Here is an 18,688-nt window from a genome sequence, read left to right on the forward strand (position 1 = left end):
TGAATCTGAAGAATTTAATGTTGTCCTTGACTTGGACTTTCCTTGAAGGGATTTTTAGACTCGACTTAGACATGTAAAAAAATAACGTTAAACTTGGCTTGGACTTCATCTGGACAAGTCTTGACAGAAGAAAGAAAGACTTTTCCTTGTCTCGAACAACTTGAGGTGGACGGGTGAATGATCTTAAACTTGACTTGGACTATATATTTGAGTGACATATGATTTGAGTACTTGAAGACAAGTCTAGATGTCTAGTCTCTTGGAAACAACTTAAAACTTGAACTTAGATCTGAGACTTGATTTAAACTAGCGTGACAGGTGAATGACCTTAAACTTGACTTGGACTAGAGACTCCATTTGGACTTTTGAAACTCCTCTCTAAAGAGTTGAGACTTGATTAGAACATGTGCTGAAGGCTTCTGTACTTATATTGAAAGTTTGGAGACTTCTTGACAAGTCCTAAGGGAAACAACTTTAAACTTGTCTCGAACAACTCGAGGTGGACACGTGAATGATCTTAAACTTGACTTGGAGTCTTGATTTGGTCTTTTGAAACTTTTCTCTAAAGAGTTGAAATCAAAACAAGAAGACTTTACTTGAACCTGGAGAAACGTACGACGTTGTCCTTGACTTGGACTTTCCCTAAAGGTTTTTAGACTCAACCTGGACACATGAAAAATAACGTTAAACTTGACTTGGACTTCATCTGGACAAGTGTTGACAGGAGAAAGATGTCTAGAAGAAAGAAGAAAGACTTTTCCTTGTCTCAACCAACTCGAAGTGGACGGGTGAATGACCTTAAACTTGACTTGGACTAGAAACACGATTTGGACTTTTGAAACTCTTCTCTAAAGAGCTGAGACTTGATCAAAACAAGTACTGAATACTTTTGTACTTGTTTTGAAAATTTGGAGACTTCTTTACAAGTCCTAAGGGCTCCTAAGGGAAACAACTTTAAACTTGTCACAAACAACTTGAGGTGGACTTGTGAATAACCTTAAACTTGACTTGTTCTTTGGTCTTTTGAAAGACTTGAATTGGAAGATTTTACCTGAAGAACTTAGCGCTGTCCTTGACTTGGACTTTCCTTAAAAGGATTATTAGACTCAACTTAGACACGTAAAAAATAAACTTGACTTGGACTTCACCTGGATAAGTGTTGACAGGAGAAACTTGAACTCGACCTACGACTCGAGGTGGACCGGACCTTCAACTTAACTTGGACTAGGGACTCGATTTGGACTTTTGGAACTCTTCTCTAAAGAGTTGAGACTCTTTGGAGACTTGTAAAGACAAACAAGTTTAAACTTGTCTCAAACAACTCGAGGTGGACTTGTGAATGTCCTTAAATCTTAAACTTGACTTAGAGTCTGGATTTGGTCTTTATTTGGACTTGAAGAACCTGACTTGCCTTGTTCATAAGACTTGGACTCGAAAGGAAAGACTCAAGACTTGATAGTTTTGTCTTTCTTTTGGCGTTAGCTGTAAATGAACCAGTGTTCATGGGGTATTTCTCTCAGACCTTCACGCCACACGTGTTCCCAGGAACTCCATAAACACTGATTGACAGCATCACTGTCCATGAGGCCCGTGTGTCCATGTGGATGTGTTTATGTTAATGTGAGCATGGAGGCCATGTTCCTGCAGACGCTCTGACGTCTGCCAAAGTGATAACAAACGCGTTTTAACGCTCTGCTGCTCAGAGGACCAACGTATTGCAGTGGACCTTTGCTCCTGCTTGTCCTGTTAAAAACACCCTGCAGGAGACAGCTTAACATACATTCAGGAAAAGAATCTAACCCCTCCGCAACCATGACCACCTTTGATGATATCCTGGAGGAAGCCGGGGAGTTTGGCCACTGCCAGAAGCGCATCTTCGCCCTGCTGTGCATGGTGTCCATGCCCTGGGCCGGCGTGTACGTCGGCATCGTCTTCCAGGGCTTCACCCCCGATCACTGGTGTCGGGACTCGGCGGTGGTGGAGAGGAGGCAGGCGTGTGGATGGAGTCTGGCAGACAGTCGCCGGCTGACGGTTCCTCTGGTCAACACCTCCGGAGAGCTGCAGCAGAGCAGCTGTCAGCAGTACGAGGTGGACTGGAACGCCACATCGCTCACTTGTGACTCGCAAGACCTGGACCTGAGCAAGACTCCCACGACGGGCTGCAAAGACGGCTGGGAGTACGACTACGAGGGACGACAGTCATTTGTGACCGAGGTGAACAAATAAATCTAGATGAAAGAAATCTGAAGTGGTTCAGTTTAGAGAATTAAACAGAGTTGTGATTAATTACTGAAACTAGAGGAGAACAAATAAATACTTTGATGAGCAGCTGTCATTTACTGATGTCATACATTTAGTCAATGCTCAGTAACCTCTTGTGTAAAAGAATCAAAGTAAATAGCTTTAGCTGAAGCTTTATTAGATGTGTTAGAATAAGATATCTAATTAAAACTAAAAAAAAAAAAAAAGATTGATTTTGTAATACAGAATTATTTTATGAACAAAATAAATAAAAAAGTGTGTGTGTTGTTCCAGTTTGACCTGGTTTGTTCTGACGCATGGTTGGTGGACATGTACCAAGCTACTCTGAATATTGGCTTCCTGGTTGGGAGCATTGCCATTGGCTACCTGGCTGACAGGTGAGGCTGAATCTGAATGAACGAATGAATTTAAATCTCGCGGGGGAAGGTTTTTCCCAGTAACATGATGGTTGTTGTCGCTGGTTTGGCTCCAGGTTCGGCCGGAAAATGAGCTTCCTGATGTCCAACCTGTTGAACGGGATCGCGGGGATCCTGGTGGCCGTGGCTCCAGACTACGTGTCTCTGCTGGTCTTCAGGACGCTCTACGGGTTCGGAGTGAAAGGAGGCTGGGTGGCCGGATATGTGCTGAGTAAGAAACACCTTCTCCAAACCTCTATCCTGACCTCTGTGAACATCGCAGAACCACTTCAGATGTTTAAAATAGTTTTAAACCACTCGCCTCAGTCACAGAGATCGTGGGGGTGGAGTTCAGGCGCACAGTGGGAGTCATCTACCAGATGTTCTTCAGCGTCGGCATCCTCATCCTCCCTCTGCTCGCCTACTTCATCACCGACTGGCGCTGGCTGCAGGTCGTAATCACCGTCCCCTACATCCTCTTCCTGTCCTACTACTGGTGAGAGGCAGCTGGAGTTTAAGGGACGGTAAAACGCTGGGAGCAATCAAATCATTAAAGTTTGAACGGCTTCTTTTCAGGTTCATCCCAGAGTCTCCTCGGTGGCTCCTCTCCCAGAACAAGAAGTCCGAAGCGGTGAAGATCACCGAGGCCATGGCCAAAGAAAACAAGAAGACTCTGTCCAAGAACATCGAGGTAGCTGCCGGATCATCACAGAGCTTCACACCATAAACGCAAAACCTTCACCAATACATGCCAGTTTATTAGGAACACCCAACTAAAACAGTGAAGTCTAACAACAAAGCCTCCCCTGAAGAAGATCTGCTGTCAGAGGGTTGCTGATTCACGTTTGATTTAGCTGATCCTCACTGATATAGACAGGATGGACAAAATAATAGAAACACCTACAAAAATCACAGTTTGAATGTCAACGTTTAAAATACCATGAATTTAAACCAGAAAAAAAATGTTGCATGGTCGACAAACTTAGACTTAGACTTTATTCATCCACAAGGGAAACCGCTTGGTCAGAGTAGCTTAGTTGCACATGAAGAACACTCTTGAGAACCACAAGCAATAATCTAGTAAAATAAAATAAAAATAAAATACAAGTAAAAATCTAGTAAAATAAAATAAAAATAAAATATAAGTAGAAATATCGTAAAATAAAATAAAATATAATTAATAATCTAGTAAAATTAAATAAAAATAAAACTACAAATCTTGTAAAAAAAACAACAACAAAATAGTACAAGCAAAAATTTACAAAATTTGCATATGAACAAGAAACAGAGACAGAAGTAAATATATATTACATACACAGCAGGATTAATAATGTGCATTAACAAGGAAGACAATACAAGCTTCCTGTTGACCATGCAACTTCTGCGCAACTTTTGCCCTCCCAGGTCAAACTAACCCAGACTAGTTATAAAAGCCTAAAATAAAAATCACCTACACATTTTTAGCCAACTTCTAATTCCTTTATATATACTAATCTCTTCTTTTCTGATTCCATGGGAGGTAGAACACATTCATATAAAGTTCTGGGATAGAGAAACATTCGAGACGCGTCACAATTTTGACGCTGAAACCGCTTATAACGTGTGATGTTATCGAGAGTTTGTATTTGATCCTTCAGACTCTTGCCGATGATAACGCAGACTCCAGCACCGCCTCCTTCCTGGACCTGATCAGGACTCCAAAAATGAGAAAACACACTTTTATCCTCAGCTACAACTGGTGAGTGTGTTTTTCTTTTAAACCCTCAGATACAAACAGTCTGCTGTCACAAATAATCAGTCCAATCTTTTCTCCGTCCGTCCCAGGTTCACCAGCGCCGTCGTTTACCAGGGTCTGATCATGAGGCTGGGCATCCTGGGAGGAAACGTCTACATCGACTTCCTCATCTCGGGCCTGGTGGAGTTCCCCGCCGCCTTCCTCATCCTCTTCACCATCGAACGCATCGGCCGCCGCCTCCCGTTCGCCACCGCCAACTTCGTGGCCGGAGCCTCCTGCTTCATCACCGCCTTCATTCCTGACAGTGAGTCTTTCTTCCTGGGTGTCTGAAACTAGTCTCCACTAGTCTCTCTTTTCTTATTTGAACGTTCCTCTCTGTCCTCTCAGGCATGTTCTGGTTTAAGACGGTGGTGGCGTGTATCGGTCGGCTGGGGATCACCATGGCCTTTGAGATGGTGGTGTTTGTGAACACTGAGCTCTACCCGACGTTCGTCAGGTAGAACGGAGAAACTGTTATCACCTTCATATGTTGCAGAACCCCCTGATGTGTGATTTACACCAATCAGCCACAACATTATGACAGGAGAAGTAAATAATATTGACCATCTTGTGACATGAAGAACAGCACAAGGTGTTGACCTGGCCTTCAAATGCACTAGATCCCAAACTGATCAAGTATCTTGGGATGATCCACAGAGGCCCCTCCCCTCAAAGGCCCCCCCACTAACAACATTCTGTTGCCAGACACCACAGGACACCCTCAGTCATAATGTTATGTGTGATCAGTTTATAACCGTAGCCATTCTCCACATTAACTTGCTGTTCTTGTGAAGGAACCTGGGAGTGTCGGTTTGTTCCACCCTGTGTGACGTCGGAGGCATCGTGGCTCCGTTCCTCCTCTACAGACTGGCCGTCATCTGGCTGGAGCTGCCTCTCATCATCTTCGGTAAGGTTCTTCGCGATGACATCCGTCCGTAAATCACAACGTTCTCCGTCTTAAAGGAACCACAGATGAATTAAAATACGACGGACTGTGTTGTTCAGGCTCTCTGGCCTTCCTGGCTGGTGGGTTGGTGCTGCTGCTTCCTGAGACCAGAGGAGTGCCGCTGCCCGACACCATCGACGACATCGAGTTCCCAGAGAAGTGAGTATTCACTGCAGGGAGAAAATCTATTGTTGCACACACTCACTTTTTGCCAGTTCATTAGGTACACCAGTGAAATCATTCTAATATATCCGCCCAGGTATTCAGCTTTTATTTAAAATCACTTAGAGAGCTGTTGATTCAACTCGTACACAGTATCAGGATGGACGGTGGAACTCCTCTTCAAAAGAGAAGCCAAAGCAAGTAGAGCTCCCCCCTGGTGGCTGGCTGCAGTATAGGTCATAAGATCCACCCCCTCCATGTTAGTGGGCGGGGCTTGGGCCAAACTAAAACACGTCAAATGACTGTTTTTCAAGGACTTTTAGGTCTTTTTTAAGCAGTTAATATAATGTTGATGAATGTTCAAGTTAGTTTTGATGTTATAGAAACAGGATGTGACATCATGGCGACTACCAGTTGCCATGCCAACTGCTCCGTAAAGGGATGTGTAGTCCATATTTATATACAGTCTACGGTTCAACTCTGTTTTCACATGTTCCTATTATTTTGACGACACTTTGAATTGAATGAGTTTAACAGCACCACAAACTACATCTTCCGCAATGGTCAAACAGTTGAATCTTTCTGACTCTGTTTCAACAGTGTTTAAGAAGCTAATATTTAGAGCAGGACTGTTGAATTAGAATGCATTCATTTTCACTAGTGTACCTAAAGAAGTGGCAAGAGAGTGTCTTGGTATCTCCTGTTAGTACATGTCAGAATTGTCCTTATTGTGGCTGCAGTCGTCAACCTCATGTTTTCATGTTGAGTTTTCTTCCATTTACGACGAATAAAGTCCCGTTTAGCGTAGCTGTGGATTAGTTGACTTGCTGCTGCTGGTGCAGATGGAGATCAGATAAACTTTTGATGCACATCATGAAACTCTTTGTGTGTTCAGAGTGAAGGAGAATATTGCTCTGAAGAAGCAGCAGTTGGTCAACCTGCTGCCCAACAACGATGTGTCGTCCAACAAAGACACTGCAACAGTTTGATCTCCTCCAAAAACCAAAGTATTTATTTATGCTATTGAACAATGTTGCTATTATATAAATATATGTGTGTGTGTATCTATCTATATATAGATATAGATATAGATACATATATATAGATATATATACATATATATATATATGTGTGTCAGATACCAGTGATTTTTGTGTTTTTTTATGTTGTCCCATAAATAATTCAGTGTTTTGATTCACCTGTTCTCATGTGTTTGCTGTTGTGGATCTACATTATTAAATTATTATTAAAGAGTTTTCTGTTATAACACAACTGGAGCTCTGAGTTTTTTTCTTTAAAGAATTCAATCCTGGTTTGTTTAGTCAAATCTGCGATTACAACATTAAGTGCGTTTTAAAACACAGAAAAAACGTCACTGAGCAGAAACTCAGTCAGAAAGAGCATTGGTTTAGAGTTTAATCAAACAAACTTGGATAGTTTCAGTAACGACATCGGGTCAAATGTATTTTCGTTGGGTGGTTTTCGCAGGACACCGTTGGAAGCAACCAAAAAAAAAAACCACTGAAAACGATCACTGTCTTATTTATTCAAGTATTTTCTAATAAAATAATTAAAGATCAGGGGTTTGAACCCAGAAACTTCATGCATCAGACGATCCTGCAGGACCAAGTTAGCCCATAGTAGACAGATCCTGTGAGTCGAGGGGAGGGGCCTCTGTGGATCGTCCCACAGATACTTGATCAGTTTGGGATCTAGTGAACTTGGAGGCCAGGTCAACACCTTGTGCTGTTCTTCATGTTTGTTTTTTTTAGTTGTTCCTAAAGCGTTTTTGTGGCTGCATCCTGCTGGGGATGGCTGCTGCCATCAAGGAGTGTCATTGCTATGGGGTGGGGGTGTCTGGTCTGGTCTAGGTGGGTGCTACATGTCTAAGTAACATCCACACCAATAAATGCCAGGTCTAAAATATTCCCAGCAGAACCCTGAATTGTCACAAGATGGTCAATGTTATTCACTTTTCCTGTCATAATGTTATGGCTGATGTATAGCCAATATGTTACAGCACTGTCAGAAATAGAAAGCCTCATAATGTTTTTGTTGTCTCAAAAAACGACTATAGAGAGGATACTGACAATTGTGTTGAAGTTTAATCAAAAGCAAACGAGGTGATTCTCATGAAAATGTTCCTGAAGTTTTATTGACTGTAGCTTTAACTAAGTTGTAAACGAGTCCCACAGATAGAGAAGGGCTGAGACCATCTAAACGTGGTTTTGGAAAAACCATAAATGTTGTTGCAGAACCATTTCCCAGTTGAATTCATTTAGTCTTGAGCTCACTCAGGTTCATTCAATGATTACATCATTTCTCTGCCATTCTCTGTTTGACTCCATTAAACAGTAACACACTTTTACCTCCCATTCAGCTGTATGCCTCATTTTCACCCAGCCCTTTTGGACTTTAGCTCTAGATCGACCTGGGCAGTGAGGGAGAGGGGAGCGCATGAATTCTCAAACTCTCTGACAGGCGGACTCATCCATAGCGCGCTGATCACTGCAGCGTTCGACACCTCCAGCTTCACCTGTAGTGATGACAACCTTTGACGACCTCCTGGAGGAGGCCGGCTCTTTTGGCCGCTGTCAGAGGCGTGTCTTTGCTCTGCTGTGTTTTTTGTCGTTGCCTTTCGCCGGTGTGTACGTCGGCATCGTCTTCCAGGGCTTCACTCCCAATCACTGGTGTCGGGACTCGGCGGTGGTGGAGAGGAGGCAGGCGTGTGGATGGAGTCTGGCAGACAGTCGCCGGCTGACGGTTCCTCTGGTCAACACCTCCGGAGAGCTGCAGCAGAGCAGCTGTCAGCAGTACGAGGTGGACTGGAACGCCACGGGGCTCACCTGCGACTCGCAAGACCTGGACCTGAGTGGAGTTTCTCAAAGACCATGCAAGGTCAGTCCTCCAAAACTTCTGACATTTCTTTCTTATTAAGAGTAAGCTTCAGAGATTGTGTGGAGATGCTTTACATGCATTTGTATTTATCAGTTAATGTCAAACAAAGAAAATGAATCTGGGACAGTTTTTCACCCTTAAAACTTCACCAGTTCTCCTCGGGGCTCTTGTGCAGTTTTTCTTGGCCCTGGTCCAGCATGTTGCTCCAAACATCTTGGACAGATGTGTCCTCATGTGACCCCAGACTGATTTAGTGTTGTTGAGCTCTGTGGGGGTCAGACCATCTGTTGCAGGACAGTTCTTTGAGTCTCTGGCTGAATCTCTGGTGCGTTATGTTGCTGCAGAATAAAACTGAGTAAGAATCTAAACATGTAAAGTGTCTAAAACTTGCAGAGCTTCCTTGCAACTTCGAAACAGGCACCTACATTACTCACAACGCAACTTAGCAGGTGATAGTTCAGTCTGATTAAAGAAATGGTCGCTAATATTGCGTCTAATTGTTGATTTCAGAGGTAGATTGAATGCCTAATAGGACTGGGTGTTATAATCCCTTTGATGACCAGCACAATACTTATGGAGTTGTCCTCTTGGGTGGGGTTGGATTGGGCGGAGATGATCTCCCGGGTGGAGTTGGGTCGGGCCGGGAGGTGACCGTATGGCGGCGTCAACACGACACATCATCAGTTGTGGACCTCGGTGACATCAGGTGTTTCGGCCTTTTAACCACAAGACGCACAAATCAGACCAAACTGTCTCCTTCCGCTTCATCCACAGCCAGTGACTGCTTCTTTCGGCAACACTGGCGAGCTCCTTGATGGTCTTGCGTTGGGCCTATCCTCTGATGAACCTCCTTTAATAACCTTGTGGTGAAACTGGCTTCAAAGCTCCTGCAGCCCACCTCCACTAGACATACCTTAACATTCCAGCCCCAGTCCATACCATAGCTTTTTTCTTTCATATGCCTCACCGGTGGCTGTCCAGAGGCCAGGGGCCTTATGTACGAAGGGTGCATAGGGTCCCTATGTCAGTCAGGTATATCAAATCCCCATACAATGCATCTGAACAGATCAACATAAAAAAAATTTCTCGCAATTTGCAGCGAGAGCCAGTTTTCTGAATGTAATCAGAGCTATCGACTGCACACACATTTATATTAAAGCGCCACCACATGATGAATTTGTAAATGTCAACAGGAAACATTTTTATTCGATCAATGTACAGATCATGTGTGATGTGCAAATGCAATTAACCAACATTGTGGCGCGTGGAGGACTGCGTGCCAGAGAGGACATTTTTGAGAGCCTGCACTCCAGTGAGTGCGTCTCCAATTCGCTTTCTGTGAAGTCCTTTTTTTCCCCCATCTTACTCATTCTTATGTTTTCATTTTCTGCTCTTGTAGAGAGGGGAATCTCAGGTGCAGGGTCAATTTAAATATCATTTGCATATTTAAAAGGGGGCGTGGACAGGGAGGGGTTGGGTACAACATGTGTGCTCAATTCCACGTTGATTGGGATGAACAAAGGAAATGTGCTTCTGGATCTGAGCGTGCAACATGTTTCAGTAGGAAATCCACGCAAGTCTTTGTACATGAGGCCCGTGGTCTGGGCGCAGGTTGGTCGCTGCCATTTCGGGTGGGAAGGTGAGTCTCTGGTTCAGGTCTACATGCATTTCCCAATCACGGACTGCGTTCAATGGGCTTGAGTCTGGTGGTGTGTTGCTTCGCCGTTGCTCTCCTTCCCGGATGAAAGCTGTTTGTTGCAGAAGGGTCGTCTGGGCTTTTGGGGGCATGGCGTTGGTGGTTACCCTCTTGTTCTCCAGTTCGGCAGCCAAGCTCTTCAGCGCTTGGTTGTGGCGGCAGGCTGGTCTTGCAACCCACCAGGATGTGTTTGAGGGTTGCTGGGGCATCACAGTGGGGACAGACTGGGTCCTCCCCATACCAGAGATGTAGGTTGGTTGGAGAGGGCAGGACCTCATATGTGAATAGACAGACAACCCTTTAAGGACACGAGGTTATAGATAATTGATAGATAAATTGTGATTGCTGCTTTTTTCCTGACAAAGTACAAAAACACGAATCTGTGTGTTCATATAACTTAATTTCTCTGTGTTAGAAGCTCTTGGGGAATGTTTCAGGCATTGAAAACCTTCCATAATAACTGCAAAGATAGAAAACACAATTTTTTTTTTTTTGTGTACGATCAGTGGACTGAAAGGTCTGCTGGGATTTCATCCTCCTCTGACAATCTGTTTGTTTCTCTTTTCAATTATTTTAAACGTCTCCTCCAGTGACCCTGAATATAGAGACTTATATAGAGACGTACTTCTCTTGAAAGAAATCTGTGAAAACTTCTGTTAAAATAATAAATAAATATAGAAATATTTCAAGTTACATGTATTAAAAAAAAAAAAAAAAAAAAAAAATGTATTGGTGAGAGGTTTTTGTTTTTTGAGCAGTGGTGTGAATAGTTTTGTGAGGGTTTGTTCGTTTTTGAGTCGAGATAGAAAGTAAATCCAGACGTTTGCCAGCTGCACGAGGAATCTCTATCATAAGACCTTTGCTAGGTGGCTTAAACACTGTTAGGTTTATTTAATATGTGAAGAAATTACACTGAGTTTAAAAGCATATGGAGCTAATAAAATGCAAGCAGTAACGTTGTGTTTTTTACCACAGACTGATTATTGATACGAAATGCAGCTGAAAGGACCTGAGACGTGTAGATGACAGATCAAGAGTTGCCAGAAACATTGAGTAGCTGTTATTGTTGTACAAGGGCTCACATACAAGTATATTCGTCTGATTGCGTTGTCTTTGTCGACTTTCAGGACTTGTGTGGAAATCCGTTGATGACATAAGAGTTGTTTTAAGCCTTAACAAATGCACTGGTTGGTTTTAGGATGGCTGGGAGTACGACTATGAAGGCAGGAAGTCCTTCGTCACAGAGGTAAGTTGAGAAATTTAAAATTGAACCGATTTAGTTGATGTTAGTCAAATAAATTCCTTCATTCTTTTTTTTTTGTGACAAACTTTTTATTGAACAATTTAACATCATATTACAAACATAAAGCCATTGCCTTGCCACTAAGGACGTTTAAGGAGACAAAAAAAAAAAAAAAAAAAAAGAAGGGGGGGGGGGGGGGGGACGGTTGCAGACCCATCAGTGGGAACTCGATGCATTAGATGACAGAGAATCTTTCAATCAGACAACATAATTCACAGTAACACCTTATATACGAGTAAGCAATGTTATGTCAGAGAGAGAACTAATAAGAGCGTCCCAGGCCTGCACAGTGGATGCTCGCGCTTTATGTATGACAGCCAATGACCTTTCTAAAAGAGCAATGTCTCTAAAATGATTTAGCCATTCCTTTGCCGATGGGATGTCCGGAGAAAACCATGAATGAATTATAGTCTTCTTTGCGGCAGTCAATCCTGCAAATATAACTTTCCTCTGTGCCAACCTGGTATTGCCACTAAGAACGGAGTCATCATTGAATAGAAGTAGGGGGAGATGCATAGGAATGGGAAATCCTAAAATATTTTCAAGGCAACTATGCACCTTGGACCAAAGGCCAGACACTGAGGGACACTCCCAAAAAACATGAAGGTATGTGCCAACAATGTTCTGATCACATTTTGTACAGTTGGGATCATCTATCAGTTTCATTGTAAAGCGTCTGTACGGTGTGGCATAGTATTTGTGCATAAACTTGTAATGAATAAGTTGATGTGCTGGATTCTTTGATGAAATGGGAATGTTGGTCCATATATTGTCCCAGTCCAGATTATAACCCTGACCCTCAAGTTCACGGTTCCAAGAACTGATCACTCCCAAAGGTTTAACGCCTTTAGAGAGCAGTTCATTGTAGATGACGGACACTAATCCAGTAGGAGGTGTTCGAGAAGAAAAACCAAGTGTCCAACGGATGAGAGGGCACAGGTGTATCCCATGGAACTCCATGGGCACGAATTGCAGATCTCAACTGGAAATACAAAAACCAAGGGAACCCAGGGAGAGAATAACGTTCTTTAAGCACTTGGAGTGAAACCAAACCATTTCTGTCATACAGATCTTGGAGAATGTGAATTCCTCTAGAAGCCCAACTGTCATTAAAATAGAGACCAGAATGCTGTAATAAATTGTAGTTATACCAAACAGGAGAGCGGTCACAGAGCCTTACGTTACATCCCATATGTTTCTGGACAGCAAACCAAATTTTCAAGGAGTTGCCTATGATTGGCCCAAACTTTCTACACACAAATTCCTTCATTCTTGATGTTAAATCAAAAAAAAAAGAAAGGGTTCAGCAACATCTGGTAGATAACATACGAACGTATCACACTACAAACTTGGAAGTTTTCTGCAGAAATGTCCCCTTTTCTTCTTCTTTTCAGTTCGACCTGGTGTGTTCAGATGGATGGTGGGTTGACATGTTCCAGTCCACTCTCAACGCGGGCTTCCTCGTCGGCAGCTTTGCTTTTGGATACTTTGCAGACAGGTGAAGCCGTGAAGCCTTGTTTAATTTAAAACCATATTTCAGTGTAATTTATTCTGACTTTAAATAATCCTCACGTTGGTTTGACGGTTTTAGATTTATGCCCTTTAAAGGGGAACTACCATTTTTTACAACCTGGACCTTACTTCTGGCATAAAATACGATCGTTTACTCACCCATATAACTTTGGTGTCATTTGAAGTCATTTGGACGATATTTAGATCCACGTATATCCATATAGTGGGAATGAGTGGGGTACTGAAACACAGCCTCTAAATAACGCATTATCTGCCGCAAAACTCGTTCATTTCACCAATATTTTGTTATCGTACGCTAGTGCTATTCCCCGTTGAGTCCGGAGTTACCTGTTATCATCATCTGGGGTCTGTAGATTGACCTACTAACCTCTGACCTGGATGATGTCATCTCTGAGCGCATTTGCTACTGTTATTTTTTTTGCAACATGGCTGAATATTTTTCCAATTCTGAGGTTGTAGACGAGGAATTTGTTTATGATGGATGTCCTCACTGTTTTGAGCCAGAGTATATGGATAATGAGGAACGGCTGGCCAAAGAACAACAAACCGCTGCATGTCCGCGAATAGATACAGGTAACTCCAGACTCAAGGGGGAATAGCACTAGTGTATCATAACAAAATATTGGTGAAATGAACGAGTTTCGCTGCAGATAATCTGTTATTTAGAGGCTGCGTTTCGGTGCCCCAATCACTCCCATTATATGGATATACAAGATGCTCCGCTGGATCTAAATACCTTCCGAAGAACTAAAAATGACACACAAGTTATATGGGTGAGTAAACGATCGTATTATATGCCAGGTTATAAAAAAACAGTAGTTCCCCTTTAACAGACTTCCATCATTTGAGTAATGTAAACATATTTCTTTGTCAAATAAGCACAAGAGCTAATTTCTATCACATGGTGTCCTGTCAATGCTAACACCTATTTAGCATCGGCACAGACTCAGAGCTGAACTTGTTAATTTTCTCTTTCTTTCTGCAGGTTTGGCCGGAAGATGAGCTTCATCATGTCCAACATCCTGAACGCAGTTGCAGGCATCGCGTTAGCTGTGGCTCCAAACTACATCTCCATCCTGGTCTTCAGGACCATCTTCGGTTTCGGAGTCAAAGGAGGCTGGATGGCCTCCTACGTGCTGCGTAATGACGACTATCCAATATTAAACTGGTTCTTGGGCACATTTCTAGCTAAATATACTGTAACTACCTAAATAAATTCAAAGGGCACACCAATGGCTCATCTATTATTTGCACAGAAACTAAGATTTCTAAGAACGTTTCTCAAAATCTCATGATCTCAGGTGTTAATTGATGGGCTTTAGACATACATTAACCAAACTTAAGTCTCTAATGAGAACTGACCTGTGTTTGTGGACTTCCTTCTAGTCCTTGAAGAAGTTTAGGTTTCTTTTTTAAATTCCTTGTTAAAAGAGATTGAAATCCACTCTTTTTTTATGCTCAATTTCAAAAACCTTTCCTGAGGTAGTCACAGAGATTGTTGGAGTTGAGTACAGGCGGACGGTGGGCATCTTGTTCCAGATGTTCTTCAGCGTTGGCGTCCTCATCCTCCCTCTGCTCGCCTACTTCATCACCGACTGGCGCTGGCTACAGGTCACCATCACTGCTCCCTACGTCCTCTTCCTGTCCTACTACTGGTGGGAAATGTCGTATTTTCTTCCTGAATGCAGTGACCTACTCTGACCCAGTTTATTGTCTCAGTCTGTACTTTGATGTAAAAATGGGAACAGCATCAAAAAATGCTCAAGAACTTCTTTAAGAAATAAGTTGTTGATTAGATGTTGAGAAATGGTTCACTGAATTTCTGCACCTTTGTCAGCTGCACATTCATTGATTTTAGGAAGTTGCTACAACAGTTTAATGACTTTTGCTTTGTGGTGTGGAGCAGCAGCTTAAAGGAAGTAGCTTTTAGAACGTGGTAAACGAAGGGCATAAGGGGATGCACCTGACCTGCAACAATGACCAGACAGTCTGTGGTAGTCAAACCATGAGTGACTGGTATAAAGGAACCCAAGTGAAACAGGGCTTAGCTACAATTTGCTGTAACTGGCTGGTTCAAACAACTCCTTGGCTCTGCGTTGTGTTGAAAACGATGGCCGGCAGTCTTGTTTATCTCTGATTTGCAGCATACATGCTGGTTGGTCATTGGTTGGCTCAGCAAACTACAGAGAACAGCAAGTTGCTTTAGCGAGTTGCTCGTTACATATATTCCAAAGTGCATTGTGCTGTTATTTAAACATTTCCACACTAAAAACTTACTTGTTAACTGTCCAGTAAATCTCAGGAATTATATGTTCAAACTGTGGATGTACAGAGCTATCCTCTGCAACCCTGGAATTTATCTACTAGAGAGGGCGCCATTGAGCCAATGTTCCACACCATGAATATTCACATACTGTGCCTCTTAATTATTATTTGCGGCTCTCAGAATTTTTATATTTCTGCATTAAAATGATTCAAAACATCAGCGGATTTTCACACAAGTCCTGGAAGTCGACAAAGAGAACCCAGTCAAACTAAAATATTATATTTGTATATTTATTTATGCAAGAAAATTAATAATTTGTTCATATGGGTGATTTGCAAAAGTATGTGAACCCTTGCACAACAATAACAGCTACTCAATGTTTCTGGTAACTGCTGATCTGTCGTCTACATCAGCTTGGAGGAATTTTAGCACTGTTAAAAGGGAAAAACTCTAAATTAACCCTAATCACACTCTAAACTGAACGTACATTATTTTCCAGGGTTTTTCAGAATTGGCTAAAATGATGCTTGTGTGTATACAATTATATGAATTTGAAAATGGCTGCTGACGTTTGTCCACATGGTTTGATCTGTCAGGTTCATCCCAGAGTCTCCGAGGTGGCTCATCTCCCAGAAGAATTCCTCCAAAGCTCTGGAGATCACTGAAGCGATGGCCAAGGAGAACAAGAAGGAACTCTCCAAGAATACTGAGGTGTACATTGATCTATTAGTTTACTAAGAGGACCACAGATCCCACAAAATGAATGTATCCTGCAAACACATATAGTGTTGGTTTCGACACCCATTTGAAGGCTTTTATTTGAAATGCATTGGTTTCTATCCAGATAATATTAAGCCTCAAGACTTTGACTTTTTCTGTAGTCATAGGATCAAATCATTCATTTATATGGAAGCTGATGGCTTTAACAAAAATATAAGATGATTATAAGAAGAAAAGGGAACATTTCTGCAGGAAACTCCAATGTCTCAATTCTCCTTAAGCTAAAACTTCCGAAGCTGCTGACTTTTATAGTTTCATACCATTTCTCAATCCACTGTGGCCAATATCCTACCTTGTTCCAGACACTGACTGATGATGAATCTGAGTCCACCTCTGCCTCTTTGCTGGACCTGGTCAGAACCCCAAATATGAGAAAACACACTTTCATCCTCATGTTCAACTGGTGAGACTCTAAAATCACAGATTTACAGGCCAAGCAACTCCCTACACGGGACTGAATCTTCTCGTTTAACCCTGCAGGTTCACCAGTGCTGTGGTTTATCAGGGCCTCATCATGCGGGTGGGGATAGCAGGTGGAAACGTCTACATCGACTTTCTCATCTCGGGCCTGGTGGAGTTCCCCGCCGCCTTCCTCATCCTCTTCACCATCGAACGCATCGGCCGGCGACTCCCGTTCGCCACCGCCAACATCGTGGCCGGAGCCTCGTGCATCATCGCTGCCTTCATTCCTGACAGTGAGTTTCAGGCAAGGCAAAGGCGTGACAAGATAAAAAAAAAAATCGTCTGAAGGTGGATTTCTGTGTGCACCTCAGGCATGTTCTGGTTTAAGACGGTGGTGGCGTGTATCGGTCGGCTGGGGATCACCATGGCCTTTGAGATGGTGGTGTTTGTGAACACTGAACTCTACCCGACGTTCGTCAGGTGAGGATCAGAGTGAAACATCTAAATGTCTGCTGGACTGATGACCAAGAAGGGATTGAACTTTCAAATATTTTTATACAGGAACCTGGGAGTGTCAGTTTGTTCCACTCTGTGTGACGTTGGAGGCATCGTGTCTCCGTTCATGCTCTACAGGCTGGCCGTCATCTGGCTGGAGCTGCCACTCATCATCTTTGGTAAGCTCCTAATATTACGGTACTGCACATGTCTGTACAGTGTGTAAAGAAACCTAAACCGTGATGTGTTTAAATACAAAGAATCATGTGAACTTATCTAAAGTCAACAGAAACAACAATAACCTGTATAAATATGGACAGTGGAACTGCTCCTCAAAAGCGAAGCCAGAGCAAGTAGAGCTCCCCCTGGTGGCTGGCTGCAGTATAGGTCATAAGCTCCACCTCCTCCATGTTAGTGGGCGGGACTTGTTCCGAACTGAAACACTAAAATACATGTCAGATACAATTTTTGTCAAGAATGGTTTCTGTCATTTTCGGTAGTTAATATAATGATGAAGTAGAGTGTAGTATTAATTAAACGAAAATGCAAATGAGTCTAACGGAAGTGTGGGCGGGTCATCGATATCATGGCTCCACGTGGCTCCACTCTGGGACCGTACTAATTCGACTCTGGCTCCAAACTCACAAGATGGCGCCGCCTGTATCCCCGGGAAAATAGCATCAATTTGGCCAATGAGAGGAAGTGGCGACACATTGTCCATATTTATATACAGTCTATGCAAACAACACTGCCTGCTACTCTGTTAAACTAGGCTAGTTAGCTTTGTGAAGCTGTAGCTTAAAGGCTTTTAGCCTGACTTATAAGCCAAAACATATAAATAATTTTATGCCCTTTGAGGCTGATTATTAGTCCATATATGTTTGGACAAGCTAACAGCTGCAGGAGGAAGAAACCATCTACAAAACAAAACGTTTACCAGTGAGCTAGCTTAATAAATTGATCTTAATTAAATGTGTCTACTTATTTAGTTAAACCAATCAAGTTACATTTTATCATATTATTATTATTATTTGTTAATTTCAAGAAACAAACTGTGATTGACAAGTATTCTGCGTTTTTACTGAAACCAGTTGAAAGCATTGTTAATAGTCGCTAACCGTCACAGCGTTTCTTGGTGCAGGAGTTGTGGCGCTCATAGCTGGAGGTTTGGTGTTGCTGTTGCCTGAAACCCGAGGAGTTCCTCTCCCTGAGACCATCGACGATATCGAGTTCCCTAATCGGTGAGATGTTTCAGATGTGATAAGATAGGATAAGATAAGATGTACCTTAGGAGAAATTAAGATTATGTATGTGTATCCCTCAGGGGTGTAACGGTATATTCGTCCCGTGGTGTCACGGTTCGGTGCACGCAGTCATACGGCGAATACGTCAGAGTGAGTAGTTTATTAAAAAAAAAAAGAAAAGAAAAAGTCATGTCCTCACTTCAATCCAGGTGGCAGTAATGAGCCCAAAATCTGCCAGCTAACGTTATTAGCCTACAGAAGAAGAAAAGTAACGGTGTGGGTCATGGAAGGATGTACTAAGAGAAATGTGGAGTTGGAAGAGAGGCCGGCTTCATTTAAATCACCAGTGTGGGAACACTTTGGTTTCCCGGTGTAACATAACGGCGATTGCGTGCAAGTAATGTACTGGACAAAGACTGTCTGCCGACGATGTTTCGCGGAGGTGCGGTACGTCGCTGCAAAAACATCCAACATGCTAACGCACATAAGACGTCATCAGCCCGATATGTCTGTCACTGGTGCGAGGTGTTCA

At 42.7% G+C, this 18,688-nt stretch overlaps 1 protein-coding gene across 1 annotated transcript; it reads left to right on the plus strand.

The window, feature by feature from the left end:
* Positions 1-1,812: 1,812 nt before the first annotated feature.
* On the plus strand, positions 1,813-18,287 carry slc22a2 (solute carrier family 22 member 2; the record flags this gene model as incomplete). Its single annotated transcript, XM_084560363.1, is given in 23 exon segments — positions 1,813-2,214; positions 2,536-2,639; positions 2,735-2,889; positions 2,985-3,153; positions 3,234-3,348; positions 4,295-4,395; positions 4,482-4,716; positions 4,719-4,754; positions 4,758-4,888; positions 5,226-5,338; positions 5,437-5,536; positions 6,435-6,522; positions 8,054-8,437; positions 11,332-11,379; positions 12,831-12,934; positions 13,955-14,109; positions 14,456-14,624; positions 15,832-15,946; positions 16,318-16,418; positions 16,496-16,710; positions 16,789-16,897; positions 16,979-17,091; positions 18,054-18,287. Coding segments are annotated over 23 exon segments (3,366 nt in total). The 3' UTR covers positions 18,158-18,287.
* Positions 18,288-18,688: the final 401 nt, after the last annotated feature.

Source organism: Chelon labrosus, assembly GCF_963514085.1.
Source record: "Chelon labrosus genome assembly, chromosome: 14".
In the NCBI taxonomy this organism is placed as follows: Eukaryota; Metazoa; Chordata; class Actinopteri; order Mugiliformes; family Mugilidae; genus Chelon; species Chelon labrosus.